The sequence below is a fragment of the Rhinatrema bivittatum genome, chromosome 3 (assembly GCF_901001135.1).
Source record: "Rhinatrema bivittatum chromosome 3, aRhiBiv1.1, whole genome shotgun sequence".
NCBI classification, from domain to species: domain Eukaryota; kingdom Metazoa; phylum Chordata; class Amphibia; order Gymnophiona; family Rhinatrematidae; genus Rhinatrema; species Rhinatrema bivittatum.
The window spans coordinates 389,870,158-389,896,902 of record NC_042617.1 but is presented as its reverse complement, the minus strand read 5'-3'; the positions used below and the strand labels follow the sequence as shown (position 1 = coordinate 389,896,902).

At 41.4% G+C, this 26,745-nt stretch overlaps 1 protein-coding gene across 6 annotated transcripts in view; it reads left to right on the top strand.

The window, feature by feature from the left end:
* RIMS1 (regulating synaptic membrane exocytosis 1) overlaps positions 1–26,745 on the top strand; it is a 697,371-nt gene that overhangs the window by 267,705 nt on the left and 402,921 nt on the right. For all 6 annotated transcript variants that reach the window (XM_029595629.1, XM_029595632.1, XM_029595630.1 and 3 more), the window contains exon 16: positions 15,029–15,118. In XM_029595629.1, the coding sequence (XP_029451489.1) occupies positions 15,029–15,118 (90 nt within the window). The remainder of the gene's footprint in view (positions 1–15,028; positions 15,119–26,745) is intronic.

The window sequence follows — 26,745 nt, the reverse complement described above, 5'->3', positions numbered from 1 at the left end:
TCAACTGGCCCATTGTTTGGGTTCAGGCTGGCTTCCCCTCTGTTATCAACAGCACTGTGATTGTTGTGCCCGTTGGCACATGGTTGGTGCTTGTTGGTCCCCTTTTGTATTGGGGAGCAGCCTGTAGCTAGGGATTCACCCATGTGTAAGGCTTACCATCCTGCTTGTCCTAGGAGAAAGCAGGTGTTCTGCTAGGACAGCAGGATGTTAGTCCACACGAAACCCGCCTGCCACCCCTCAGAGTTAGGTTTCTCCTAGTTTTTGTTTTAAATTTTTCGTAATTCTATGTTACGAGACTGAAGAAGGACCTAGCATGGGGGCATGGTATAGGGCATGCTGGGCATGCTCAGTGTGCCTAGTCAAAGTTCTAGAAACGTTGACATAAGTTTTCCATGCCAGGCGCCATCCAATGATGTTACCCATGTGTGAGGACTAACATCCTGCTGTCCTAGGAGAACACCTGCTACAGGTAAGCAACTCTGCTTTCTCCCATTTTGTAACTATGGACAAATGCTTAGAGATCCGTATTCAAAAAGATTTGTCTGGTTAAGTTTAGGACTTAGCTGGACACACCCTAAGTTTTAAATAACCTGTCTCCCTGAATGGCTAAGTTTTAAATGAGATGAGTCATTACCCTGCTGAAATTTGGCCAGATAACAAAGAGGCAGGGCAGGTGCATTTTGAGCATGTGGCTTAACTGTATCAGGCTAACACTGAATATCATTGCTAGCCAGGTAACATTATCTGGCCAACTCTTATTGGGAATACAGCAGTCCTAAAAAATAAAATAAAACTGCATGCCAAATGGGTACCAATTCTTGACCCCCTTCTCCCCCACCCCTTAGAAACGTGGACTGAATACTAAGTACCGTAGAACTGACTGCTCCCGACTCATTAGTACTACTTTATTCAGTTCACTCTGGTTGATAATTCCAATGATTGGTCCCTTCACCGACAGATATTAGTGAAGGGACCAAGCCCCATTCAGAACTGAACAACTTTAACAGCCTAAGTTTAGCCGAGTAGTCACACTGAGAGACTTACCTGGTTAAGTCCTCCTGAATATTCCAACCAATGTCAGCCAGTTAAAGTTAACTGGTGAACTTCCTACTCACTGTATCACTGAATATTGACCTCTTAGCACATACAACCCTTAACAATGGACTCCTGAAGTTTGACAATAACATTCATAATTATGGCATAAGCAGTCACTTTTGCTTGTCATAACGTACTTGTCTAGTCACAAGGAGTCTGATCTTTGCATGGCAGTTATTAAATCTGTTTTTATCAAGATTTTGTTCTTGTCCTTTCTTTATTTGTATTTCCCTTGATTTATGTCATTTGTTCTCAAGTATTTTGTGTCAGTAACACCTATCGTAAGATCCTGTTAATTCAGACACAGACACAGTATGAAGCGAGTGCTGCAGTGAATAAGGGGATGTATTGCTTAACTAATAACATACAAAGAAAAATTTCTCTTTCACTAGAAATAAAACTTGTGTGTGTCCCATTCACTATGTTTTACTTTGTACTGTTTAGCATTATTGTTGAATTGTGATAGGGTTTTCTGGCTTTAACATGAAATTATGTTACACTGGTTCGTTACTAGTGAGAAAGATCATGTACATTTTTTGTTTTTCTGGCCTGCGAAATGAAATTTCATAGTTATGCTTCCATGTTACATTCAGACTCATTGCGCTTTCATAAATGCCTCCTTCCCTCCACTCTGTCTTCTCAACTGTCATCCACTTTGATGTTCTGCACAGACCTCATTCCCTTCTTACAACATTGTTGCCCCAGCCTCTGTGCTTTCTTTCTTACTGCACACTACCTCTAGAACTCACTCCATTTCCATTTACCTGGTCCCAGGAAACCCCTCAAAACCCATGCCTCAAAACACTCAGCTGTGCTTCCAGGAATCCTTGTATCTGATCCACACTTTGTATTCCTTCAGTGCAGCAACTATCAAAGGTTGTTCCCTAATTTGCAGCCCCACCTCACATATCTTGTGTATTGCTGTCATCCAGTCACCCAGCAAGCTTATGGTAGCACCAGCTGCACCATACAGGTCACCCCCATAATACAAGTTACCCCCATGCTTAGTTTCCCAAACCAAGTCAAGGCCCTTGTTGGTTCCTGTCTGAGTCCAATTCCTTGTTAACTCTTGCCATTTGTAGCAGAGAACAATGTTGAGTTACATCACAAGTATAAGGCTTATTGGTTAAGGGTAGTAACAGTCACATTAACAAGTTACCCTCATGCTTATTTGTTTTCTCAGACTGAAGAATTCATGTCCTTTTTGGTTGCTGTCTGAAACTAATTCCCCTTTTCTTTTTTGCCCCGCCATTAAAGCAGAGAGCAATAGTGAGTTGCATAAACAGTATGAAGGCTTGTTGGTTAAGGGTAGTAACCACCACACCAGAAAGTTTGCCCATGTGCTCTTTTCCTCATTTCCATCCTGTAGCCTTTAGGGATCCACAGTGTTTATCCCATGCCCCTCTGAAATCTTTCACCATTTTTATCTTCACCACCTTCTCCGGAAGGGCATTTCAGGCATCCACCACCCTCTCCATGAAGAAATATTTCCTGACGTTGGTTCTGAGTCGTCTTCATTTTGTGATCCCTAGTTCTACTGATTTCTTTCCAACGGAAAAGGTTTGTCAAATGTGCATTATTAAAACCTTTCAGGTATCTGAAGGTCTGTATCATAACTCCCCTGCACCTCTTCTCCTCCAGAGTATACATATTTAGGTCCTTCAACCTCTCCTTATAAGCCATTTGATGGAGACCCCCTCACCATTTTGGTAGCCCTTCTCTGGAGTGCCTCCAATCCTGTCTCTGTCCCTTTTGAGATACAGGCATCAGAACTGAACATAATACTCCAAGTGAGGCCTTAAAAAGGACCTGTAGAAGGGTATTATCACCTCCTTTTTCTTACTGGTCATTTCTCTCTCTATGCAACCCAGCATTCTTCTGGCTTTAGCTATCGCCTTGTCACATTGCTTCGCCGTCTTCAGATCATTAGACACTATCATCCTGAGGTCCTTCTCTTGATCTGTGCACAACAGTCCTTGACCCCCCCATCATGTACAGCTCTTTGGATTACCATACCCCAGATGCATGACTCTGTACTTCTTGGCATTGAATCTCAGCTGCCATATCTTCGACCACAGTTCAAGCTTCCTTAAATCACGCCTTATTCTCTCTACTCCTTCTGGTGTATCCACTCTGTTGCAGATCTTAGTATCATCCACAAAAAGGCAAACTTTACCTTCGATCCCTTCCACAATGTTTCTGACAAAGATGTTGAACAGGACTGGTCCCAACACTGATCCTTGAAGCACTCTGCTTAACACTGTTCTCTCTTCAGGGTAGGTTCCATTTACCATCACATGCTGTCTTCTATCTGTCAACCAGTTTGTAATCCATGCCATCACGTTGGCGCTCACTCCCAAGCTTCTCATTTTATTCACAAGCTTCCTACGATGGACCGTATCAAAAGCTTTGTTGAAATCCAAGTAAATCGCATCAAGTGCTCTTCCTCAATCCAATTCTTTAGTCACGCAATCAAAAAAATCAATCAGATTTGTCTGACAGGACCTTCCCCTGGTGAATCCATGGTGCCTCAAGTCCAGCAATCCTCCTGACTGTAGATAGTTCACTATCTTTTCCTTCAACAGAGTCTCCATTATTTTTCCCACCACTGAGGTGAGGCTAACCGGCCTGTAGTTTCCAGCCTCCTCTCTGCTCCCACTCTTGTGAAGTGGGTCCACCTCCGCTCTTCTCCAATCACTCAGCACCACTCCCATTTCTAGGGATCTATTGAAGAGGTCACGCAGCAGACCCGCCAGCACATATCTGAGCTCCCTCAGTATCCTGGGATGAACCTCATCAGGCCCTAAGGTTTTGCTCACTTTCAGTTTTCCTAGCTTTTCCCTCACCCCCCTCCAATTTCTTGATAACTAGCGACGGTCCTTCTTCTGGGTCTTCTTTAGTGAACACTGAACTGAAGTATTTGCTTAATATTTCCGCCATTTCTTCATCTATCTCCACACATTGATCCTTTTCACCTTTCAATTTCACTATACCACTTCAGACCATTCTCCTTTCTCTGATGTTTCTGAAAAATGTTTTGTCATCTCTCTTTATCTCTTTGACAATCCTTTTTTCCGTCTGACTTTTTACATTCTTGATTACTTTCTTCATCTCCCTCAGTTTCACCAGATATTCTTCCTTGTGTTCCCCTTTTTGGGATCCTTATATTAGGTTTTTATTTTATCGGCCACCTCCTTTGAGACCCAGATAGGTTTTTTTATTTCTCTTGCTTTTGTTTAGTTTTCTCACATATAAATTAATTGCTTTTATAATTGCTCCTTTTAGTTTGGCACACTTGTGTTCCACTTCTCTCGTATTCTCCCAGTCTTCTAGTACAACCTCTATGTACTTCCTCATTTCAACAAGGTCCGTATTTTTGAAGTTCAAAACTGGAGTCTTCTTGCGACTTCTCCATATCCTATTTGAGATATCAAACCATACTGTTTGATGATCACTGGTGATGAGGTGGACCCCCACCCGGACATTAGAGACACTATCACCGTTATTGAGCACTAAGTCGAGTACAATTCCCTCCTTCATGGGTTCCATTTCCATTTGTTTGAACAGAGCCCCTTGCAGAGCATCCACTAGCCCTCTACTTCTGTTCTTTGTATTGTCTGTTCAATTTTGTGTATCCTAATTCTCTCTCCTTGTTGGGTGCCATGACCACTGATAGCACTCTATAATTCAAGGATGGCCAAACATTTTCTGATCATTCAGGTTGGTGGAGTCTTCCAATATTTGTTTTAAATGTAATTAGAAAATTAGCTTCTACCCAGTGGAACTATAATATTTACTCTAATCGATTCAGATCTTATCTGAATACATGAATGGTATTTGTAAAAATACTTTACCTTTTGTTCAGACTTATTCTACAACAAAATATGTCATCTCTATCACCCTTTTTTCCTCACAAACATTAGATAGTGGGCCCCTGAACTGTTAGATGAGATCTTTTCAAATGCCATTTAAAATTTGTAGTACTCTCCTGCCCTATCTCTTTGCCCCGGTTTGCTTCCTGCTGGTAGAGACTACATATTTATTTTCTTGGCTTCAGTGTTCATCTGTAAATATTTGGTATAGATATCATGGTCAAGTAAAACAATCACATATTTTTTTTGCTTTTTCTTTTTCTTGTTGCCCTGGTTTTTAAATCACTCCTGCAGTTGCCCCCAATTTGGCTAGGTTTACTGACTGTATGGGTGACGGAACACTTCCCAATTATTGAAGCCATATTGGCTTAGGTAATGCATTATAATGCTCATAGCATTGGTGACTGTGATTTGTATTCCTTTTCTTTTTGCAAGCTACACTTCAACTAAGTTACTTCTCAGATCTGTATCAGAAGCCAAAGTAACATCAGCGTTAGCTCAAGAGTACTTGTTATCTCTAATGGTGTGCCTGGGGGCAAAATTCCATGTATCAAAGAAAGCTGTGCCTTTAGGAGATACAGTACATGATCATCCTTCATCTTTTCTTCCTCCTTCTCATCTCTATCCTCCCAGCTCCTCCTCAATAGGCACAGATGATATAGCACTGTATGTCTTGGCATATATTAGCAATCAATGTGCTACATGCAATAAATCCCTTTTCCTTCTCCGTTGCCTTGTTCTCATGCCATTCCCTGCCTGTGTTGGATATGAGTTTGGGGATTTCAGTTTTTTAGATTTGCCAACAGCTGTTTAATGAAAGACATTTTCAACCTAATTTCCTGTAGGGAAACTATCCCTATAAGCTCATGCCTGTCTGTCTCCCTCAATAACTTTTGAATTGTTCATTCTATTGCACTCGCATTTGTGGCAAGGACGGGTGCCAGTGACCCCCACCTCACAGACTTCATAGTTCTTTGATGCCCCTGACGCTTAGAATTCCTTTTTCTTTTCCTTTTCAATCAAACTCTGCAGACACCAAAAAGATATCTTCTTTGGACAGGATTGTTTTAGAGTGGAGCGGGATTATTCACGGTGATCATCTGGAGCCCAGTTCAGAGCTTACCAGATGATGCCTCAATTCTTACCTGGGGAAGATAATTAATATGCCTCAAAAAAAGAGACAAAACACTCTCAGTCAGTCTAAGTGGCACGCATAAATGATATGCTTGAGCAAGTCCTCAACCACCGGGCATGCTCTGATTCAAGCTCTTACTCCAATATACTTGTTTGTACTAAATTCAATGCCTCCAGAGATTATTTTTAAACGTAACCACCTTTAATGTTCTGCAATTGTGTCTCAATTCTTAGAATTCTTATATAGTTTATAACTTTTGCAGTGCACACATGCAACAAGTATGGAGTACATTTTGTTCCTTGTTTCTGGGCTCGCTCCAAATCATTTCGGTTGAGATTGCAGGTGATCAGAGCACACTGTAATGCGCATTGTTTTTAAAGCTACCCTGCCATGGGTTTACAATCAGCATTTTTAAAGCTGCCTTGCTACGGTTAGTGCCCACGGCGACTAACTCACTCCATTTTTTGCCAAGTTATCTCGAGGGAAAAATTGTCTCTATGGTTTAATGATGTATGAGTCATATAGAAATTTGCATAACACCCTGTCATGATGACAGGTAAATTTCTGTAAGAAAGAAGACACAAAACTTGCAAACTTGTGCTTCTGTGTCCAATACTATATATTCTATATCTATATATACTGTATATATATAGATATATAGATATATCCTAGGTACGCTTACTTAACACAGGAACATCAAGAAACGCTAAACCTTTAAACATTTATTTCTGCCATTGTTGTTAGTTTCTTTCTCTGTTGCCATCAAACCACTGCTACACTTTTACTTGAAAGTAACTGTTGACAAGTTAGAGTCCATCTGCTCATGTTAGAAGTTTTAATCATGCCATTAGTGTAATGTAGTAATATATATTAAATGACAGCCAATAAAGGTCAAAAAAGCCTATCCAGCCTGCCCAGCAGGGCGTTTAGGGCTGTAACTGCCTCTCTGTGCAGATTACGCCCTCTGTGCACGTTGCCCCCTTGCAAACAAGGTTACTCCTGTGCTTCATTTTCTTTTTCTTGCCACTAGGGATCCCCTGTGTTTAGTCTATGCCCATTTGAATTCCATCACTGTTACTTGGCATGCCATAATGCATCCTCACTCAGTCGAGCTTTATGTGTGCTGCTGACTGAGCTACACTACCGCAACAGTAAACCAAATGTCTGACCAGCTGACTTTGTACATTAGAGGGTCACTGCCATTGTTGAATTCCATTGAATAAACTGACTAGTGCCAAAACTACATAAGATACTCTAGTTGATGCAGAATGTTGTATTTTGCTGTATGGCTACAGTAATAAATATCTTTAGTAATCTCTCTCTCGTTTCTTCCTGAGATACCGCTCTACCTACTCACTAGATCAAAATCGATCCACATTCTATGGCAGCCACTCTCAACTTTTTGTGGTCTTTTCCCCACACTTCAACTAGTCCATCATTCAAAATGACATATATACTTACAACAGTTCTCTATATATCTGGACCCCACATGCACAGCTCTCCACATATACCCCATCCATATCCCTCTACACAAATCCCACACATAACCCCATTATGCAAATAATATTTGCAGAACCCCATACATAACCCCATTATGCAAATAATATTTGCAGAACTGAACTGAATGGAGATTAGTTCCTTTCTTTGAGAGTGAATTGAATAAATGAATATTATATGCAGATAGCTAAAAGAGCTATTTGCACTTAGTAATTCAGCCAAGGCAGCAAGAGGTAAGTCTGTTTCCTCCTCCTGCCTCAGTGGGGAATTCTGGGGAGGCTGGAGTGGGGATGAGGAGAGAGAGAGACATTTTGAAACTCCATGGGGGTTTTGTAATTTGAAAAGGGTGTGTGTGGAGGAGGGGAGATATGGGTGCTGCTGTGGTCTGTGTTTAAAAAAAAAGAACAATAATGGAATTGGGAGTGGGGATATGGGTACCAGTGCAGGTCAGATTTTTTTTTCTTTTTTAAAGAAAATAACATGAGAAAGCAGGTCAGGCTAGGAGGTGTGGCTTTTAAAATTATCTTGAAAGTGGCAGAAGGATGGCATTTTTTTTTTGTTTTAAGAGGATTTAGATGGCTAATGCCTGCTTTTTAGAACTAATCAGCTAAGTTTAGCCAGGGCCCCAGCCACATTAAACTTAGCCAGTCATATTTCAACCAGCTTACTTTAGGTGACTATTCAGCTGAATACCTAGCCGATAAGGTTCAGCTGAATATTCACCTAAACTGGCAAGAATACCTGACCTGCTCAGCAGGTTTTTTAATATTTATTTATTTATTTAAGATTTTTATATACCGGCATTCATGATACAATCACATCATGCCGGTTTACATATAACAGGGGTGTACAATGAACAACAGTGTAACCTGTGGAAGTGAGCAGTTACAAATAACACGGGAATTAAAACTTGGGAGAAGAGAAGAAAAAAAGGAGAGGATAACATTATATAAAGATATTTACATTAGATAAAGATATTTACAATATCTATAATATAAGCTATAGATATTACATGGAGAAGGGGTAGGACTGGTTGGATAACGTCTGGTAGGACTGGCTGGACCTCATCATATGGACCTCATCATTTCCCAGTTAAAGGAGAAATCACTTCACTCACCTGCCAGTAGTGATACTTGGTCCCAACTCCTGTTTCCCCTTCAGGAAAATATTTCTCATGCCAATGTGGCCCTTGCACTTCAAGCTTTTGACACAATGTCCTGCTTTTTAGCAGGATTGCTGCTGCTCAATTGATTTTTCTTTTATTTGTTTAATAAGTCACCTCACATACATTAGAGACATAACTATAAATAATAGAATAATAATGAAAAATACAAAATAAAAAATAAAATCATAAAGTAATAATCCACTCTAATATCAGCCACCACAGTCTATTCTGCCCTCATCGCATGTCACACTGCACAGCTATACAGATAACTAGACTCATATTCAATAACAAACATAAAGACAGGCTAACAATTATTTAAGAATACAAACTGGATATATAAATCTTAATTAATGATGAAATGGAGATAAGAATAATTGGAACAACATCTTTGTATTGTGTCTCAGATGGATTAAAGCTCTCTTTGAATACTTAGCTGAATTAAAATAAAAAGCAATACTGTCTCAGGGCTTCAGTGAACCAGTTAGCAGGTTGCTGCAAGCTTAGCTGTTAGTTCAGTGATGAAGGACTCTCAGCAAGTGAAGCCTGATCTCTCTAGACACAAAGCTGACTGCTCCAGACTTAACCAATTAAGGCAAGATACCCAAATACACAGATTTAAACACTGGTGGCAATTCTCAATATATCCACTAGGTGACAGCAAAGCACACAAACATGCAAAATCCTGCAAATGTGAGAAACCGTCCATTAATGTGATATTCATTAAATATTTTAAAAGCTTTTCAACTTGGCACCTAGTATGTCTGGTGGCACTTTTTTTCTATTTTAACACGTAGGAAAAGCATGTAGAGGCATGGCTTCAGGACTGCTTTCCAAAATAGATTTGAAGAAAGGGATGGTAGGGTACTTACATAGCATAGTGAGTACTTGTTATCTAAACCTTGTTGCAACATGTTCAGACCTTTGTGTCATGTTATAAATCTGCTTGAAAAGGTGAGACATATCTGTCTCATACAATGTAAGACTGTTCATGTGTCTGTATCTGTAAGTCTGTGTCTGCCTAGGAGAGGCCTTAAGTCGAATCGTGATATTTATGGGAGGCAGATAAAGGGAGCAGCATGTTGGCAAGCATTCCATTCCAAACGTTGTCCCTTCCCCTTCACAGCTTGGCTCAGAGCAAGCCAAGCAGACAGAGATGGGGGGTGGGGGTGGGGAATGAAGCAGTATTCCAGTTTGCTCAATTACCCAGAACTGTTTGGGTGTAAATTTAACCTTTAGGAAGCATGCAAGAAGAATGGGTTTCCAAGTTCTAAGCAAACTTGTTTTCTCTCTGTTGGCAAAGTAAAGGAGAATAGTGCTACATTTGGAGGAGAAGTGGGCCCAAAGAGCTCTCCCTTACACACACACACATGAACAGTGACATATCTTAGTTATCTGGGTGTATGTGCAATGTATGTATGCCTGTGGTATGTGTATAAATATGCATCTCTGTTTGTCTGTGTGTGGCGGGTGGTAGGTGTATAGGATGAGTGAGGGAAGAGGGTGTGTGAGATGTGCGGGTGTGCATATTAGAGATGTGAATCGTGTCCTCGATCGTCTTAATGATCGATTTCGGCTGGGAGGGGGAGGGAATCGTATCGTTGCCGTTTGGGTGTTTAGAATATCGTGAAAATCGTTAAAATCGTGAACCGGCACACTAAAACCCCCTAAAACCCACCCCCGACCCTTTAAATTAAATCCCCCACCCCCAAATGCCTTAAATTACCCTGGGATCCAGCGGCGGTCCATAGCTAAATCGGGGGAAGGGGGAGGGCAGGAAAACCGGCACCCTAAATCCCCCTAAAACCCACCCCTGACCCTTTAAATTAAATCCCCCCCGAAATGCCTTAAAGTACCCTGGGGTCCAGTGGCGGTCCGAAACGGGCCAAAAACCGGCACACTAAATCCCCCTAAAACCCACCCCCGACCCTTTAAATTAAATCCCCCCCCTCCCGAACCCCCCCAAATGCCTTAAAGTACTCTGGGGTCCAGCGGCGGTCCGAAACGGGCTCCTGCTGTTGAAGCGTGTTGTCTTCAGCCGGCGCCATTTTGCAAAATGGCCGCCGCAAAATGGCGGCGGCCATAGACCAACACGATTCGACCGCAGGAGGTGGCTTCCGGACCCCCGCTGGACTTTTGGCAAGTCTTGTGGGGGTCAGGAGGCCCCCCCAAGCTGGCCAAAAGTCTCTGGGGGTCCAGCGGGCGTCCGGGAGCGATCTCCTGCCGCGAATCGTTTTCCGTACGGATAATGGCGCCGGCCATACGCGTATGGCCGGCGCCATTTTCCGTACGGAAAATGGCGCCGGCAGGAGATCGACTGCAGGAGGTCGTTCAGCGGTTTTCGGCCCGTTTCGGACCGCCGCTGGACCCCAGGGTACTTTAAGGCATTTGGGGGGGGGTTCGGGAGGGGGGGGATTTAATTTAAAGGGTCGGGGGTGGGTTTTAGGGGGATTTAGGGTGCCGGTTTTTCCTGCCCTCCCCTTCCCCCGATTTAGCTATGGACCGCCGCTGGATCCCAGGGTAATTTAAGGCATTTGGGGGGGGGGGGGGTTCGGGAGGGTGGGGGATTTAATTTAAAGGGTCGGGGGTGGGTTTTAGGGGGTTTTAGTGTGCCGGTTTTCCTGCCCTCCCCCTTCCCCCGATTTACGATTTTTTGACGATAAATCGGGGGAATTGGTATTGTATCGTGACCCTAACGATTTTTGACGATTTAAAATATATCGGACGATATTTTAAATCGTCAAAAAAACGATTCACATCCCTAGTGCATATAGGGGGTGTTTTTGTGTACGAGTGTGAAGATGTATATGGGGTGGCCTATAGATAATCAATGGGGATTTTTTGACTGTCCATAATGTTGTTTTTGCTTTTCAAACTCATGCAAGATATTCCAATTTTCTTCCAGTGGGCCAATTTTGTTGACTTTCTATTCCTTCTTTAGAGAGTTATTTTATGGATGGACAAAAACAAAGCTATTTTAATAATTTTTTCCAGTATTCAATATATTAGAAAGCATAAGAAGTGGGGGAAGTATGCAGATGTATGGTTTTGCAAGTGTTTCCATTATAGATTTGTATAAGGGCATGAAAACATTCTTGCATTTCATGCTGTTCAACCCCTCACTTTCTTTGAAATTTCTCAAATGACTTGTCATTTACCTTAATTTGTCAGCTGGTTTCAGTTACTGGACAAAAACTAGGTTTATAACTATAACTTTATGACCTGTTCAGAACAGAGATTATTTTTTTCATACTGTCCAGCATATCCTGTGGGTCTGCGAAGGCAGTTAATGCTCTTGGAATTTTCTGCCAGCAAGCGATTCTAAAGCAACTCTTCTCTCTACATGTATTTATGTGAAGGGTTGATGGGAGATGGCGTCTGTGGGATTTATTGGTGTCTGTGGACGAAGATATAGATGAAAAGAGGGTGAGTGTATGTGTGTGTGTCGGGGAGGGGAGTATGGATGCGTCGTGAGCCTGCATGTTGGGATGTTCGTAATGTTTGTGGAAGGTGTGTGTTGGGGTGTGGGGAGCATGTGTAAGAATATAAGAACATAATGCTTGCCATACTGGGTAAGACCCAAGGTCCATCAAGCCCAGTTTCCTGTTTCCAACAATGGGAAAACCAGGTCACAAGTACCTGGCAGGATCCCAAGGGATAGATAGATTCCAAGTTGCTTATCCTAAGAATAAGCAGTGGATATCTGAAACTCAATCTTAATAATGGTTAATGGACTTTTCCTCCAGGAACTTGTCCAAACATTTTTTAAACGCAGCTACTCTAATTGCTTTCACCACATTCTCTGTCAATGAATTCCAGAGCTTAATTATTTGTTGAGTAAAAAATTATTTCTCTTATTAGTTTTAAATGTATTATCTAGTAACTTTATTGTGTGTTCCCTGGTCTTTGTACTTTTTGAAAGAGTAAACAACTGATTAACATTTACTCGATCCATTCCACTCATTATTTTATAGATCTCTATCATTTCTCCCCTCAATCATCGCTTCTCCAAGCTGAAGAGTCCTAACCTCTTTAGCCTTTTTGCATCGAAGGATTGTTCCATCTCCTTTATCATCTTGGTCTCCCTTCTCTGTACCTTTTCTAATTCAGCTATATCGTTTTTGAGATGTGGCAGGGGGATTGAGAGAGCCGGGCATAAGAGATACTGGTTTTTGGCAAAGAATGGTGGTAATTGGAAGGGGGAGAGATGAGCTCTGCTGACGGGAGGGAGTGTTGGGCCAGAGCTGCCACCAAAGGGGGTGGTGGGGAATGGCATTTTCAGTTTTTGAACAGGGCACCAGATAGCCTAGAGCTGGTTCTCCCTTCAGTGTATACAGTTGTATCCATGTGAATCACTACTTCCCATGATTAAAGTTGTACTGTCCTTCTCTTCCCAGAAGTACAGGCACAGATTAGATATTTGCTTGATTGCTTTATGGATTCTGGTCAGAAAGCACAGGCATCCAGACTTTTAGTTGTTGTCTGTACTTTTGCATACTTATGGAATATTTTAAGCAAATTTTAAGAGCAGCCAAGCCCAAATTCTCTTTATTTATACCCTCAAGATCAGTTTTTCACTCCATGCAGTATCAGTTGTGTCCCTCATTTGGTGATTTTAAAGGCTATGTTTTACATTCTAATTTAGCTGAGGTTTGGTTACCCTTTTATAAAGCAGTAAATCAAGTAGTTGCTACTCTGGCTGAGCTCTTTGGAAGAGTAATATCTGTACATCTTTAGTGACCAAGCAGTATACATAATGGAAACAAGGGTATAGAAAGGCATTTTTTTTAGCTTTAAAAGAGCAGCATTAATGCAAAATTCAGCAATGTGATCAAGTGTCAGTATTAACATGTACTAGTGTGTACGTTAGATTAGATATGTCAGCAAACTAAGGGGTGTATTTACTAAAGGTTTTCTCCCATTCTGTGTCTATGGGGAAAAATGCTTGGTACATGACCCCCTAAGAGATTACCTGGAAAGATGTTATTGGTGTACAAACTAATATATCAGAAGACCTAACATAATTTAGGTGATCTTGCCTGTCTCACTGTATAGCTTTTCTTTATAAAGTATTGCAAACATTTCCAAATTTCAGCTACACTTAAGTACTATAATGCCAGAGAAAAAATGTTTGCAGTATATCCAGGGCCCTGCTTGCAGCTACAGTCTAGAAAACAGTTCTTACCCTGTAATTCCATTTGAATATAGGTACAAGTTATTGTTCCTTGATATGCTTTTTACAGACTTATACATAAGTGCTTTTTACTTTCTTTTGTGTGTGTGCGTGTGTGTGTGTATGTGTATATTTGTGTATGTTTTGTGCATCGCCACACACAAGAAATTCTGTTAGGCACAGTAAAACTTTGCCATCCAAGATGCCTTTACTAGAGAATGGTTCTCATTGGAATATTTACAGGTAAGAACTGTGTTGTGGAGTTTCAGCTCTCACTTGTGTACCCAGAGCTTTAGACTGTGCTAACCTAGCAGCCGCCGTGCTTTGTGAAAATGCAATACTTAGGAGAGGAAAGATATATATATATAAAAAAAAAGAAGGGTTGACATGAATGACATCACCCCCTTATACAAATTTCAATTGTCTAGAACCTATTGTGCAATTTCTTTTAGCTAAGCTGATGTCCGCCTGTAAACTATGTGGTACTAGCCCATGTTCCTTTTTACTTCTTTGTCTTTTCTGTCATTGTGCATAGTTTACATATGGGACTTTATTTTTGTTTTCCATTAACTAAGGCTCAACTCTGCCTACATGTGCTAAGACCAGATCAGTGATTTGACAAATTATTCCACCCCTTTGTGATTGCCTTGACACACAAGCACTGGGGGGTACAGATGGCATAGCCAGTTCTAGTATTGTACCATTGTGCTTGCAATGGATTTATGATCGTCAGGTACTGCTGCTGTGCCCCCTTTTTACTTGGAATGAAGGTGGCAATCACGGCATTTTATCGTAGCAGCTCCAGCTTTCACGCCAATGTGTTTATTCTCTTGTATGATTAATTGCATTACAAGTTAGGTTTGAACAATTTCAAACATGAACTTTTATTTGGTTTTATTTTCAAAGCTGATTTTGTGCACGCTGCCATTCAGTCAACTCTTTTACATCTCTGTTACTTAAATCATGATGATTCTACATCTTATGTAAAGAGAACATTACTTTATGATTTTAATATCTAACATTGTATCCCTTTCTTTGTTTTTTCTTTTTTTCTTCTTTCTCTTCTACCATTGGATGCAATGCACTGGCACTAGTGAACTACAGCCCTCCCTTGACAGGGCTAGGAGTGCTAGTACCAACTGCTTGAGACCAGACACTAGTTTGCATTCACCAGAACGAGAAAGGTATAAAACAAAGACTTCTTGATTTCTTCTCATCTGTGCCTGTGTTCTTTATTCATTTTTGTTTGTTTCTTCATGTGTGGGTTTGGGTTTTGTTTTGTTTCTTTTCCATGTTTTTTGTCCATGCTCACCCACTTTAATGTTTATAGGATTTTTTTTGTTCTGCATTGCAAATTATGTGTTGTAGCTAATGATTATGTCTAGCACGTTTCCTACCTTTTTGTTTTTTATGAGTCCATAGGCAGTCTTTGGTATGCTGATAACTAAAGAGAAGTTTAAAAGGAAAATTGTATACTACAACAGATCAGTTGCATATTCTGCCTGCTGTTGGCTGAAGTATACTGTGCTCTTTCTTTTTCAGCCCAATCTAAGAATTAAAATGCTGGTAGCATGGCTTATGTAAAACACAAATTCTATGTAGATATGCATTAGTTATTAAGTAAATATGTTATTTCTTAATATAATCTTAGTATATATCAATTGTACTTGAATGTAAATAATTTGTGTTCTATAATAATGAAATTGAAAATACTGCTATAACTACAGTATTAAAGTAATCACATACTTAACATGTAAGAAATGTAATAGCCACATTAGAGCTATTTACAAAATAAGAACGTTAAAATATCTTGTGCTGTTTGGCCCTGTGGCTGTGTGTTACAACTTAGGAGATTCAGACAAACCAGGGAGGGGGGTGAGTTCAGGCCCTAGGAGGCAGGGAAGATGGTTGCCATTGGCACAGCAGCCCCTAATCAGCAGTGCTGAAGACTTGCCATGGAGGAAGCATGCTCTCCCCAACCCCAGCCCTGTGGCTGGCAAGGAATTCCTGATTGCCCAAACACGACCATTAGGGCAGGTGGGCTGGAGCAGGAGGGAAGGAGTGGTATGAAACATTGGAGCCATTTGGATTGCAATGATAGCACCGGAGCTTGTCCAATGACTCGGCTGCAGTGCTGCTATGTGGGAGATCTGCATTTGATCCCTAAACACTGCTTGTTTTTAAGTCAGCCAGAGTTGAGGATATTGCAGAGGCAGCATTTATACCCTCTCCCTCCATCCCTTGGGGTGAAGGGAGTCCATATATTGCACAACAGCAATACTTACCTGTGCCGTGATCTGGAGAGAACCATATTTCATGCCTGTTACCTAGAGGACCATTTGTTACTACAATGACTTGGCTAGATGAAGGAGAATAAGAAAATGGAAACAATCCTGGGTAGCTGAGCATATGAACGCCTATGGTGCCATAGTTTTCAGGAAGGACCAGTTCTAATTTTGCTGGAAGCCCAAAAGATCAGGAGAAAGCTGCTGGGCCAAAAAACAAAGCTTAGGTGTTTTGAACATTTTGTTTTATTTTAAAAACCATCCATTACTTTTGTGTCTAGATGCACAAAAAGATGATTTGTGAGCTTAGTATTTTTCTTTTAGAAGTGTTTCAGGTACCGTATTTGTCTCTACAGAGTAGCTGATTCAGAGTTTGCCCATAGTCAAACATCACTGAGTACCCTGCAGATTTGCACACCCAATAACAATGCGGAATGCAGAAGAGAGAATCGTCATACAGTGTTAGCTCTCCCATCCCAACAGGATAAATGTCACCAAGTCATCATTGACTTCTTTATCTATAATTTGTAGAACATGTTCAGACACACACTGTGACACCCAGCCCCTGACTCAGCCACATTTCAACAGTATAACATTTCATGGAGATGGGCTGTCCTTTTTTTTTGATGGGAGATGACTTTTACAGAAATCTCCTTACTAATATTACTACTACTTATTTCTTCTGTAGCTCTACTCGATGAACGCAGCATTGTACAAAAATGTATGAGACACTCTCTGCTCAGAAGTGCTTACAATATTATTAAGACGAACAGAAGACCTCTAGTTCAGATTTCCTATTTGCATGCAGTGCCAAAAGCAGTTTTTACCCCATGGATCTAGCTAGGTACTGCCTTAGTTACCCATGTAGATCCCTTTGAAAACTGACCTCTGTATGAAAGAAACTTGGTTTTAAAATACCGAAAGAGCTTTTCTGGCAGAAGTCACTCACATAGAAAGCCCACATAAACTAGTAAATCTCCCCAGTGAATCTCTACTCATAATATATTTATTTATTATTATTTATTAAGTTAAGGATGTGCATTTGTTTTTTAACAAATGCAAAATATGCAACAAATAAGGCCATTTTTTGTTTGTTCCAAATAGAATGAAATGAAAATAGCCTCCAATGAAAATAACATGACATTTTCAGGTTTTTATATTTGTTTCATTAAAAATAATGCATCATTTTTAATTGTGTATTGGTTGGCAGGAGGGGGAAGAGTTTGGGGGAAAAAAGACTGAAGGTTTGCCTAGGGCACCTAATACCCTTGCACTGACCCTGGGAACTTGTCATATGGATTGGCCTCTGTCAGAAATAGGATGCTGGGCTTGATGGACATTTGGTCTGACCAAGTACAGCATTTCTTATGTTCTTGTGACTCAGTTCTGGATTCTGGAGTTGGGGTGGAAGTGTAAGCTTTGTTTCATCAGTTACTCCCTCCCTTAAATGCCCGGCAGAACAGTCTGAATTGGTGATGGTAGTTCGGAATTACTAATAATTATTCTGTGCAACGGTTCCAGAGGGTGGGGGCTGATAGTCCCCAGGTAAGCACTCGGTGAAAGTACTCATGAACTGCTGAAGACATGCATTAATCTGCTGGGTTCTAGAATCCTCTTATACGAGGAGACAGACAGATGATCCACTCTTGACTTCACCGTGAAGAGATCTCACTAGCCCACATTCCAGCACATGCCTGCAAGCTGCCAACATGTTGTGTTGCCATAGTTGTGATATGTCTCTTTTTTCCCATTGCGGGCCAAACTGGAGACCCTTTTTTTGTGATACAGTTGCAGAAAATATTTTTAAAGCATATGAAATCTCTGTGGAGTTAAACTTACATGTTGAAAAAGACATTTCTCAGATGATGCACATTTGGCCACTAAAATAAGGAGCAGAGGCACCCTACAAGTCAATGATGATGGTGGTGGTGGCGGCAGTGGTGGTGGTGGTTGGGGGGGGGAGGGGAAACAAGGTCCATAAAGCCGCCTAAACCAGAAGGCTGCCCTTAGACAACGCACTTCATGGAACAGCCACATATCACCTGGACTCTATTTCATAATGCCTAGAAAACAAGACAAGGCAGTGGCAGTGAGGAAATGTCTGAGGAAGGCAAAGTACTGCTTTTAAGACTTATCCGGTGAGGTAGCGACAAACCTACCACTGAGTTGGCTAAATCAGAACTTATCTGGTTAACTTGAATATCTATTTACGCATATCTTTTACCTGCGCACAAATGTTGCAGGGTAGATTTCCACATGTTTTATAACCCACGCATATGTGTGGGCGTGCACAGATCTTTTAAAGTTATTTTCCCTGGCAATAACTCAGTTCTCATTACATTGCTGTTTCCTCTGGCAGCCATTTCAAAAGTTCTGTTTCTTTCTCTTTTTTCCCTTCCTTACAGGTTTATAAATGATACTCCAGGTATCATTCTAGTAATGAACTTTCCTAACTGCTGTTATCAGGGCTAGTGCTGACTTCTTTGCTGCTCTCTGTAAACAGTTACTGTGCTGCCCCCTCTTTTTTTTAGCACCTAATTTTTTGTCCAATAACCAACATCGAGTAGAAACAGTCTCTAACTCAGTGTCTCTCTCTCTCTCTCTCTTTCTAGTCTCACACTCACTTTATCTCTCTGTCTCACACTCAAATACTCTTTCTCTGTTTCTCAGTCAGTCTCAGGCTCTGTCCTGGGCTCTGCTTTCCAGCTGAAAAAAGCCCAGTTCCCTCCCAGCAATTCAAATTTTAAAAACTGATATATACCCTACCCTTTCCCCCAAATCCATCTTACCCTGCCTGTGAGCCCAAAATGCCTAAGTCAGGCAGGAGCAATCCCCAGGCTCTCCTGCTCCACCTGCCAGTATGTAAACATGCACCAACTTGAAGTCCAAAATTGACTGGCCAGAATCAGTCTCCATCCTTAAACTGGGACAATCATTCTGACAAACAGAAGGAATGAGTGAGAATCAATGAGCACACCTGGAAAAAGAAGCAACAGAATTTGCAAACCAAGAAAAAACCTTTTGAAAAAAGCACAGATACAGTAGTAATTGCAAAGTTACTTCAGCAAGTACACTTAAATCAAAACCTGAGACAAGAATGTATAAGGAGACAAAAATTGAAGTCTAAAGATGAGAAATTGATATTTGCAGCTCAGGATAGTGGATTTGAACAAAATGATTCATAATCAACATAGAAAAAATGGTAAAAACAGACAAATCCTTATCCTGGAAACAATTATGATCTCATCACAGGGTGTGATATGCTAATGTGAGAAGGCTTGTATCAGATAGGCACAATAAGTGGCACGGCTCATCCACTGGAAATTCATAACATCCCTCAAACGCTGGAATCATGGCCATGACAGAACTGCAGATAACAAAGCATTTGTGATTACTATGGACATTCCCATGCCAATCGATAAAAAACTTGATGCAAGAAAACCAGAGTAGTACAGGAGAAAAACACAAGCATGGCATTGCTAATAGAAGTGACAATAAAACAACTATCCTGTACAATATATGGAGAGAGAAGGTCCTGAAATACCAAAAGATGCAGAGATCAAGAGCATGTAGCAGAAAGATACATAAATAGTCCCAGTTTTGTTGGACACCACAAACCTGATTAAAAAGAACTTGCAGGTGCACCTTGAGATGTTGCCTGTACATATTACATCTTAAGAGGCTGATTTTAAAAGCATTGCTTGTGCAAAAAGCTCAGTGCGAGTAACACAGATTTTAAAAGTCATGCTTGACATGTGTATAGACCCGTGTGCACGCAATAAATAAGGGAGTGGAAAAGGGGCGGGGTATGGGCCTTTTGGGGCAGGGCCAACTTTTTCGCACATAACTCCGTATTTTAAAACCAGAGGCTGCAGCAAGCAGTGACTTCTTATCCGCATAACTTTATTGGTGTTCCTGATGAGGAGCAAGTCTGCAGATCTCACATTTTCGGGCTTAGATGACAGGGTGAGAGGTCCAGGTCAATTTGAGGGTATGCAGAATGAAGAACCAGAGGGTCTGGAAGACCTTGATATTGACTGGGCAAACTTGTGGCCTAAGTGGAAAAGCTAGGAATATCCCTTGCATGAGCATGTCTTAAAATCCTTTTACATCCATGCATTAAAGCTGGCAAAGTCCTATAGAAGATACGCATGGTAGGTTTGTTCAAGTAACCTCTTAAAATTAGGAGCATACTTATGCGCGGTAGGTGTATTTTTAAACATGTGCGCTCAAGTGCGCACATAATGTAAAATTCCAGAGTATCTCTGCTTGCATGCTAATATGCGCATGTATGGGTGCATACACACTAGTTTTAAAATTAAATTCTACAATGCGAGTACTAAGAAGAGCACTAGTAGTAAATTTGAGAGGTTGAGATGATATCCAACATGCCCTGATACAAGTGAGGTTCCTTCTTGTCATGATATATATAAAACTAACCAATTTTGAGACACTACTAGGAAATACTGAAAGGGTGGTCACAACTGGTTCTCTGGGCTTTCTTACCTCGGAATCTTCCATCAGTAAATGTGGCACTTTTGACTCCACTTCTGTTTCTTGGTATTCAGAAGACAGGGTGCATTGCTTCAAATCTCTTCTCCCAACTCCTTGCAATAGACCCTGGGCAGGCAACTCACAAGGTCTAGGTCAGTCTGAAAAATATCCAGAATAAACAGATTGTCATTAGTGTCTTGAGTCCAATAAGTGCAAGCAAAATATTAGTCTAGAGAGAAGACTCATTTGTACTTCAATAGCTCACATTGGTCTCATCAACAGTGTGTGTACTGACTCGATCCTTCTCATACAGAAAGGAAGCAGACAAGTTATTTCAGACTTACCTTGAGAAGCAGTCCTCCTCATCTCAATATTGGTCTCAAAAGAGCAGCTGCAAGAATGCAGACAGGCATTAGCTGGGGGAGTGGTGGGGGTGGGGGCAATGTCATGGCAGAGGTACTGGCCCTGTTTGTTATGTCTGTCACACAAAGAGAATGAGCACATACCATCTGCATTTTAATACTTTTTCAGGCACTACCAATAGAGTGGTGCATTGCAAAGATTTAAAGAAATCATATCTGTTTTGCAGCTCAGGGGCGTTCTTTCTTTTTTCGTTATTATGAACCGCCTCCTTTAGAGCAGTGGTTCTTGGGACCTGTCCATCTGATTCGCTTTTCAAGATATCCACAATGAATATCCATGGCATGTATTTGCATGCAGTATTGTCTGCAAATATATCTCATGCACATTCTTGTGAATAGCCTGAAAACCAGACTGGCTGGTTGGGTCCCAAGGAGTAGGTTGAGGAACACAACTTTAGAGAAGGGGCAAGAAGAGTGAGTGGCAACAGTCACTTTCTGGCCTTCAGACCTATCCGTTTGTGTGTAAATAGCATGCTTATTTCAGTGTGTACTGATGTGTATCGCTTTTCAGAACATTGGAGGCTGGAGGCATGTAGGACATCCTAGCCTAAGAAGTCAATATGATAGCCAAAATGTATGATGGTTATGTATAGAAGGTGGCAGGGTACATATGGGCAGAAGACATATGAAGTCATATTATTTATTCATTTATTTATTTATTTAAAATCAGTTTTACCCACGCCCTCCAAGGGTTGGGGAGGAATACATAAAAACATGCATAAAAACTAGACAAATACAATCAAAACTTTGTGCAATAAACATGCCTACAGGTACATTGTGGCTCTTTAAAGTAAAGATTCTGCCTGAGAGAGATGTCAGAGTTCTTTGGGGGAGAGATACCAGGACTACTCACTGTTAAGATCCTTGAAAGCTAGGTTAAATAGAAAGGTTTTGCTGCTTTTTAAAATGCTTTCTTGTTGATGATTCCACAGAGTTGTAAAGGTAGTGTGTTCCAGAGTAAGGGGCCAGCTATATAGAAGGCTCTTTCTCTTATACTGTCCTACTGAGTGCTTTTTGGAGAAGGAATGTTATTATTTATATTCCACTTTTTGTCACTTCAAAGCAAATTACATTCAGGTGCTGCAGGTATTTCCCTATCCTACAGGACTCACAATCTTAGAAGCCTATTTACTAAGGGCCTGATTTTTAATCCCCTGTGAGCGGGGAAAACGGGGGATACATGAGTGGCCGGGCCTTGTGCACTCTGCGCGCATTTTAGAAGAGGCCCAGCCGCACATGTAACCCCTGTTATGCACACAAGAGCCAGGCCTCTTCCAAGAGGCGGTCCGGGGGGGCAGGGAGGGGCAGTCTGGGGGGGCAAGGCAGAGCGAAGCTGGAGGCCGCCAGTACAGCGGCCATTTGACTGTGCCGGGGGATCGCACACCAGCAGCCTGCCAGCGTGCGCAACCTACGCCAGCTCAGGAGTTAGTGTAAATTCAAAACTAAAAAAAGAACAAAAAGGTAGGGCGGAGAGGGGAGGAGGGAGGGAGAGTAGGTAGGGGGGGTAGGAAATTTCCCTCCCAATCCACTCCTTAATTGGAGCGGACTGGTAGGGAACTGGGGGAGGCCCGATCTTGTCACCGCGCATAAATTGCTATTTTCCACCCTCCCTTGCGTGTGTTGCCCTGATTTTATAACATGCATGTGCCAGCGCACGCATGTTATAAAATTGTGCATCCATATGCGAGTGATGGGTAGTACATGCATATGGACGCGTGCGTGTATTTTTTAAAAATCTACCCGTTTCTCCATAGAAACAAAATGAGAGAAAACTTTTAGTAAATAGGCCCCTAAGGCAATAGAAGGTAAAGTGACTTGGCCAGAGTCACAAGGAATGACAGTGGTATTTGAATCACAGTTTCACTGGTTTATAACCCTCTGCTATAATCACTAGGCTACTGCTACAGTAGATGATGATTTGAAGAACATAGGTTATGAGTCAGTGTATAGAATTTCAAAGCAGAATTCACCCAAGGAGAGTTTATGACCTGTAAGAGATTGTGGATTGTGGCAACTTTATACTGAATGCTGAACTGAATAGGTAACCAATGTAATGAAAATAAGACAGGTGTAATATGATCTCTGATATATGTACCAATTAGGATTCTGGCTGCTGAATTTCGAATGATTTGTAAAGATCGGAATGTAGTCCGATGTAATCCAATGTATAAGAATTGCAGTAATCTAGGGACAAGAAAATAATGCTTGCAAAACTGTTCTAAAGTAGGTTGTGTCTAAAAATGGTTTTAGATGCTTCAGCAATTTAAACTTTGCAAAAGATGTTTGAATGACTGTCAAGATATGAGATTTCATGGAAAGAATAGGATCGAGTACTACTCCCAAATTATAGATGTTTTGTGAAATTTTAATTTCATGGTGGTTAAGAGTATACTTGTCTGGAATATGATATGTTACAGGATGACCTAAAATAATTAGCTCTGTTTTTCTTAGGTTAAGTGCTAGACAGTTGTAAGTTAGCCATTTTCTGATGATGGAGAGGCAAAGATAAAGGTAATTGTGAGTAGTGGTCCACGAGGATTTGATAAGAAAGAAGAATTGTATGTTGTCAGCATGCAACCTATATCGATAATAGACAGCAAACTGGAGCTAGATAAATGTTGAACAGTATTGATGAGATTGAGAATCCCTGGGGAACCATATTGAGGTGAAGTTAGCAATTTGGATTTGCTGACTTCTGTCTGATAGGTAAGAGGAAAACCACCATTCATGAATGGTGCTGCTAATGCTGGCCTCAGTGAAATGTTAAAGGAGGATTTTATGATTTAACATATCGAATGCTGAGGTGGTGTCTAATAATACCAGAACATATGAGGTGCCTGCGTCAAATCCTCTTATAATTTTGTCAGTGCTTGAGAGTTTCAGGGTTATGATGATGCCTAAACCGAATTGATATTGGTTTAGTATAGAGTGAGGCTCAATAAAGTCTTTCAATTGTCTTAATACCACTGTCTCTATTATTTTTGTGATAAAGTGTAGCATAGAGATGGGATGAAAGCTTGACAAATCATCTGGATCAGTGGAAGGTTTTTTTAATAGTGGATATATGGAGGCTCTTTTGAGAAACAGAGGAAAATTGCCTGAGGAAAGAGAGAGATTCTTGGAAACTGGTTCGAGAATTTTGTGTTGTGATATTTTCAGTAGAGGATTCGAGCATGGATTGAGAGCAGAAGATGAAGACCTGAGCTTGTTTATGTTTTCAGATATTTCTGACTGTGGAACAGATTCAAATACAGACCAAACATTAATTGTGTTAAGAGTGGTTAGAGGAGTATAATTAGGAAATGATGTACATATTTTAGCAGTTTTGTCAGTAAAGAATTTAGCAAAAGATTGACATAAGTCTGTTGAAGGATCTTTGAAAAACATAGTGGATAAATCGGAAAAAGGGTTAGTAAGGCTCTATTTTACAATGTGAAATAGTTCCTGTGGTTTGTTCAATAATGACTGAATAGGGTTGGCGATATTTGTCGCTTTCCCGTGATGTTCTAGCGTTTGTTGGTATGCTTCATGATTTTGTTTCTGTCCTGTGAAGAGCTTGCTTTTGTAATGTAAGTGAATATGTAAACCATCTGGCTTTATTGTTTCTCTTAAGGACGTGAGGCTTTAATGGAGCAAGTTAATCGGTGATGTTCTGGATAGAAGTTTGCCAATTGGAGATCATGTTTTCTAGAGAGTCATCATGGAAAGATGAAAAAGAAGCTTGTAGACTTGTCTTGAACTGGTCAGAATCAATATGTGCATGTGTGTAGTTGCAGGCCTTCTTGATTTTGCCTTCAATCTGGATAATCAATGTCAGAGTGACTTTGAGAAGAAAATGATTAGATCCTGGTATAGCTGAAATGTTAATTCTATTGGTGGCCAAGGAAAAATTCATAGACTTGATAAAAATTAAATTGAGGGTGTTGTCTGTGATGTTCTTTCTCTTTCCTTCAGTCTGCTTCTTCTCTCCCAGAACTCTCTTTAGCCATCTCTTTCTCGCTACCTTACTCCTTTTTTTCTCTTCTTGTCCCTCTTACACCGCTCATATTTCCATCCACCTCCTTCCTCCAGAGCATCAGGGTTGGCTCCACCAAGTCTTACGGAATTGTGCACTACTGCGGAGTGCACAATTTGAGCAGAATCCCCCCCCCCCCCCCCCGCATGCAGAATTGCCAAATTCTGCACAGAAAATAGCAGAGCAGACCCCGGCATGCTGCAAACAGAGCACGTGCCATTCGCGATGAAGATGAAGGTCCCAGCGTGAGGCGGGATGTGCTCTTCTCGCAGCAAAGATGAAGACCTCGGTGAGAGTATGTATAGAGAGGTGTGCATAGAGAGGTGTGTGTGACAGGGAGGGGGTGTGAGAGAGAGGTGGGGAGGGAAGGGGAGGGGAGGAGTAGAGGGAGGAGGTGTGAGAGGGGGTAGTGGGAAAGGGGTGTGAGAGGGGGTAGGGGAAAGTGGAGGAGGTGTGAGAGCAGGGTGGTGAACAGGGGTGTATGTGAGAGAGAGCAGGGCAAGTGGGAGAGTGGGGGGTGAGCAGGAGGGTGTGAGAGAGACCAGGGGGGGTAAGCAGGGGGGGGGGGGTAAGAGAGAACAGGGGGTTGCTTGAGTGTGGGTGCCAGAGAGAGGGAGCCTCTATGAGGAGATTGTGAAGGAGTGTGTATGTTTGTGAGATATTGGGAGCTAGTGTGTATGAAAAAGGAATCGTGTGTAAGTGTGGGTGCTAGCCTGTGTGAAGGGATTGTGTATGTGTGAGAGAGAGAAAGGGAGCTTGTTTGGGTGTGCATGCAAGAGAGAGGGACCCTATATGAGGGGATGTGTGTATGCGAGAGAGAGGGACCATGTATGAGGGGATGTGTGTGTGCGAGAGAGTGAGAGAGCCTGTATGAAGGTGTGTGTATGTGCACTAGATAGAGGGAGCATGTGTGTGAGAGAGAGAGGGACAGCGGGAGCCTAGAGGTGGAGGGGAGAGATACTGGCAGGTGGAGGAATTGGGTCCTGAGAGGGCAAAGTGGCCAGGGTAATAGGGAGAGAGGGTGGAAGGGACACTCTTATAGTGAATTTCTAGGGAAATTCTGCTCAAAATATTTTAAATTCTGCATCTTTAAGTAATAACTGTTTTCTGTATTAATTTAAAATGTCATTACTTAAAGACTGTCATGTAAATTGTTAATTTTGACCAGTATAAAGTTTGCAGAATTTTGCAGAATTTAAATTTTTTTTGTGCAGGATTCCCCTAAGAGTAGCTCCACCTCAAAAACAGAGTTAGAGCATGTGCTCTCTGTCTCTACAGCGATGACCTCCGCTTCTCCCCGTGATTGGCACTTACATTTTTTTTAAACCTGAAGTCTGTACTACAAGGAATGGATGACAAGGAGTGGCACACTCTCCCCACCCTTCTCAGTTTATCTGCTGCTTGAAATGCTCTTATTATAGAGGCAGAAGGCTCAGCAGGAGATCCAAGAGACAGAAGAGAAAGCAGACAGCCTGGGAAGATCTGGGCAACTTAATGCTATCTGACTTTTGGTTTCTTTGCTGATCTAGGATGTTTTGTTAGCAGCAGTTTACACATCCTCGGATATACTGTATCTTACATCCTGGCCTCTAGAT